The sequence below is a fragment of the Austrofundulus limnaeus genome, unplaced genomic scaffold (genome assembly GCF_001266775.1).
Source record: "Austrofundulus limnaeus strain Quisiro unplaced genomic scaffold, Austrofundulus_limnaeus-1.0 Scaffold1, whole genome shotgun sequence".
Lineage (NCBI taxonomy): Eukaryota > Metazoa > Chordata > Actinopteri > Cyprinodontiformes > Rivulidae > Austrofundulus > Austrofundulus limnaeus.
In genome coordinates, this window is record NW_013952403.1 from 10,295,650 (window position 1) to 10,300,742 (window position 5,093).

The 5,093-nt window shown below is 37.2% G+C and overlaps 1 protein-coding gene across 1 annotated transcript in view; it reads left to right on the plus strand.

The window, feature by feature from the left end:
- The window catches only part of zgc:174917 (probable alpha-ketoglutarate-dependent hypophosphite dioxygenase), a gene marked incomplete in the record, with an annotated part of 2,565 nt that extends 1,182 nt beyond the window's left edge, over nucleotides 1-1,383 (plus strand). Inside the window, 3 exon segments of the mRNA XM_014009193.1 lie at nucleotides 553-692; nucleotides 787-891; nucleotides 983-1,383. Of these exon segments, the coding sequence (XP_013864647.1) occupies nucleotides 553-692; nucleotides 787-891; nucleotides 983-1,069 (332 nt within the window).
- Between the last annotated feature and the right edge of the window lie 3,710 nt (nucleotides 1,384-5,093).

Consider the following 5,093-nt stretch of genomic DNA (forward strand, 5'->3'; position numbering starts at 1 on the left):
CCTTTGCTACTTTTAGCATTTACCTAGCTTTCTTTACTTTTAGCCTTTCATTAGCCTTTTCTTTTTCTAGCTTTTAGATAGTTTTTTTATACCTTTAGTTATCCCTTTGCTTCTTTCAGTTAGCCTTTAGCTAATTTAGCTCTTTACTTACTTTACTTTTCCTACTTTTAGCCTTTCATTAGCCTTTTCTTTTTCTAGCTTTTAGATAGTTTTTTTATACCTTTAGTTATCCCTTTGCTTCTTTCAGTTAGCCTTTAGCTAATTTAGCTCTTTACTTACTTTACTTTTCCTACTTTTAGCCTTTTAGGTAGTCCTTTGCTACTTTTAGCTTTTGGCTGACTTTTACAACTTTTAGCTACCATTTTACTCTTTTAGCTTTTTGTTATTCTTGTTTTAACTTTAAAGTATCAGTTTTAGCTTCATTAGCAAATTTCAGCACTCTTTCAGCKCTCAGCATTTACACCATATTGTTYGAGAAAAWGTAGTTTACTTSTAGTTTAATAGGTCACAGTCCRGCTCAGACTGTCCCTGATGGATTTATGTGTCCTGTAGGTAGCCACTGCTCTGGCATGTTGCCCCACCGCCAAGCCACCCGWCTTGGAAACATGCTGTCTGTCAACCAGGAGATCCCGGAGGAGTTGGTGCAGGTGGACGAAGCCATGTTCTGTCCTCTCAAAGCTGGACAGATGTCTGTAGGTGTATTTTATTATTATTATTATTATTATATGGTTTCAAAAGGATACACAAACAATCTCACCTCAATCATTTACAAAATTGTTTTAACAGATTCARGATGGCCTTCTTGTCCATGCAAGCGACCCCAACACATCCCAGAAGAGGCGCTGTGGCTTCGTGATCCGTTATGTTCCCACCTGTGCATACCCCATCCAGGTGGGCAAAAACATGTTTTCTGAGCTTCTGGTTGTATCAGAGAGTCTGACTTTTTTATATTCATGATTTGTTACTTCTGTTTTCTGTTTAGGATCCTGACCGACCCAGGAAGTTTCATGCAACCAGGCTGGCTTGCGGAGAGGACAAGTTTAATCATTTCTCCAACACAAAAGCATGAATAATATCCYGAAGCTTGGTTACTTTTTCCTGTTACCTTTTTTCATGATTACTTAACTTAAATCAGTTGTCTGTTATATTCTAATCGCCAGACATATGTATTTAAAATGCTTGCTTTTGTGCCAGTTTTGACAATATGTTGAAMTGTCCTTGAGATGTGTCACCATTATAAAAATGTTCTGTTTTAAAATGTATAAAACTCAGATGTTGTTACAAAGATTAGTGCACTCTTTCATAAAGATTTGAATAAATGTTTTTAAATCTCAAATACTGTTGGTTATGTAATTTGCACAACTTACCAGATTTTACATGAAATAAAATGAAACATATCTAACATATTGTTGTATTTATTGTTGTTTTGTAGAAATGATGCACTGTTCAAAATGGTATGTTTGAATAAAACAGGAATCCACTAGATTTCTTCTTAAAACTTTATTCTCAATTTTCTGACTCCAGTCAGGTTCACAGTACAGCACTCAGCAGGCCTCAGCATAAGACCTTGGGCTGAAACCAAAACAAAACAGCAGCCCTGCTCTAAGCAGAGACTCTGCAAAACAACAACTTATTTTTACTGTAATAATGAACTGACCTTATAATGTACAGCTCTTCCTGGTTACACCCCTGGAGGTGTTACCTTTTACGTCAAATGTAGAACGTTACTCATTTTTGTTTAGGCTAAAGAAAGAACACAAGATAACCCACACACCGACTCTCATTCTGATTTAACTTAAAGGCTGCAATGATCAGAAAGTACAAAATACAATACTGCATCTAACATTCAATTAATCAGTTACAAAATGTCCTTCAGTATATTCATATGTGCAAAACAAACTTGTGCTCCTTTGTGATAAGGGCTACAATGCCTTATTCAGTGTGATAAACCAGTGTGATAATTCTTCTGTGTGATAATACAAAATGCCTCATTCAGTCCTAAGATTTCATGGTATTTTACTCTCATCGAGTCTTAGTGTCTACTGTTATGGACARTAAAAAARGCCACTAAAATCGTAAGAGGAGTAAAAWGCTGGAATGGTTTCATACTAAGAAGCTATAACCCATGTCTGAAGGGGTTACCATAACTTCTCATCAGTTTGAACAATCTGACAAGGTACAAAGCTACGCTTTCAGTCAATAAATGGTATTACGGTATTACGATTAGGTCACGCGCAGGCACTCCAAGCCCGCGAAACGTCTTTGTTGATCTRGGCTCAGTGTGGAAAGTTACCATCGGTAGAGTTTTTCCGAAGTGGGGCGTAATATGAGGAATAATGTCTTAAAAACGGTCTACAAGAGTAATAAAACCACCATGGAGGATTTTGAGACACAAGGAGATGTCGAAGGAGCAGCTTTGTGTAAAGAAAGGTAACGTTGGTTTGATGGAATCTCCTGGTTGAATTTCGTAATGTAAGCGCCTCATTCACCAGAAGGAAGTAAGTTTTTACTTTTGATATTTATTTTYTGTATAACTGAATGGCTGTTTTGTATAGTGACTTTTAGAACAGTGTAATAAGTCAGTACGTTTGTAAAATATATCCTTGTTTGGAGTTTTGTAAATTCAGTGCGCGTTTTGCTCCAATCAGGGCGTGTTTTGTGACTTTAAAATTAACTTACCAAGTTAGGTTTGCACAGCAAACCCACAGTAAATCATCATGGCTTGTTTTAATGTGTGGTTGTGTGTGTGACCAGCTGAATATTTTTTCTCAGCCATATTATGTTGTATTTAGGAGCAGGGGCAGAAAGAGGGGCCACCAAGCTTCTCGAACTCATCATTCAAGATCGAGGAGCGAAACAGAGGCTGATGATGGAACCTAACCTCCAGATTTCACTCCAAAGCTTTGAAATGTAAGTAGTGTGATGTGGAAACGTGTGCATCTTTAGAGAAACTGTTTCTGCCTGGACCATTAGAAGTGAGTGGGGAGCAGAATTAAAAAAACAGCCTGTACTTTGTTTTCATTTTTGGTCTTTTTTAAAAATTATTTTTGAAAGATTGGTTCTAAAAGCTTTAATGTAAATATTTTTTATACTGTCAAAGTTCAAAATTTGAATGCCAAATATTTTTGTTGTGTACAGCTGTTATTATTTTCTCACTGAACTTCTACTTTAGAAACAATTTTTTTTTCCTGGTTGTAAATTGATAATACATTTTTTATTGACAGTAAATTGGCTCGTCAGCTGACTCACTTTTCAACTGAGGTCCACCTACATCTCGCTGAGCCGAACGACAAGATGGTGTGTATTTCAGAGAGACTTGTTGCTCTGGAATCCAACACATACTCTCGTGAAGAAGGACTTGAGAAAAGACGACAGAACAATCTGAAAACTCTGGTAAGATGGGTCGTTTCTAAACTAATGACGCCAAGATTCACGGTGTTCACAGTAAGTAAGTTCACAAAGTTACTTTTTTTGCATCATCTTAGGAGACCGTTCACCACCTGCACAAGTCTGATTCCAATAAAAGCCAGAAGAATCCTCTGCGAGAGTAAGAATCATGAAATGTGCACTGTATAAAAGAGAAAAAAATAAAGTTTATGTATTTACTGTTATTTAATGTCACATTTACTTTCACAGACTCTTTGTCTCACAACATGGGGGTCACCTTGGTGTTCGTTGTAACTTTTGGGGTGCAAACCAGGATTTTCATGGTGCGGGCGGTGATGTAAGTGTGTAAGTATCTATTACCAATCTGTGTTATCTTATTCATTTATTTTTGCTTGATGTTTTTAATGTATTTACTGTGATGCTTCATATTTATAACTGTGAAAAATGTTTTCCAGCTGCTTGCAAACCTACTACGAGACGGTCTGCCAGAATTTCTGGTCCAGTCAACCCGGCCCTGCAGACACAGACTGCCTGGTGTTGGTCATGAAACAAGCGGGTACGAATTATGGATCATATTGTTGGTCAGCAGTGTTGGAGTGACCCTGAAAATGTATTGGTCATAAATGTTTTCTGAAGTAAATTATTACATTTAATATCAGACCGGACTTGAACCAGACCAACTGCATAAAACATGCGCCTTTTTGGACTTCACAGGCCACCATTGCTGAGCTGAATAAACTGAAATCATACCTGTTTCATCTTCTCCTGTTAGRAGCTCTGCTGGCAGCATGTAGTGGGTCAGAACACGCAGAGCACCTCGTCRCCTTTGGGTTGCGGGACACATTTACTGACGTCGCTSCAAAATTAGAATTTCATCGCAAAACCACCATTAAATTAGCTGCTTCTGACATTTTAAAGCTATTGCAGTTGTWCTATCAGCAAAAATGTYCGCATCAGAACTGCAGCACGCAGAGCTTCCATGTTTCTTTCTGGGTCTGTGCGCTCAGTCCCGCCCCCGTCCTTTTTTGTCCAGTGGGAGCAATGATCGTCACCCTCGTGGCTTTGTTTACAAGTTATAGTTTGTTTGTAAAAAAGCACAATGTGAATGCAAACCACACCAAATGAAAAAAAAAAAGTCCATTTTGTTCCGGATTTAACATTTACTTTTAACATTTAACATTTACATCTAACATTAAACATTTACATTTAACATTTAACATTTAAATTTGACATTTAGCATTTACATTTAACATTTAGCATTTACAATTAACATTAAATTTAACATTTAGCTTTAAAATTTAGATATAACAACTTAAATCTGTTAAAGGGTGATATTAGAAAATCTATACTACTTTTTCAAACAGAGTTTGAAGCTAAATGTAACAAAATTTAGCAGGAATCTTTAAGCACAAATTGCTTTTAAAACGGCACCCCATGCCTACATACAGCGTGTGTGTACATGTACGTGTTTTTGTTACTATAGAGACAATATTTGACCATGTTCCTTATGGGGACAAAAGCCCAATCACCACTGTGGGAAATACTGTAGGTGAATCAGGGATTAAGGTTTAGGCCTGTGGGGTAGTAAGGTTTTAGGTAAGGGGTCAGGGTTAGACTGTAGAAATGTAGTCATTGCAAATTCCCCTGAGGTGAACTGACCTGTGTGTAGCTATATCCACTGAATCTCCTAAGAGTTTCATAAAAAA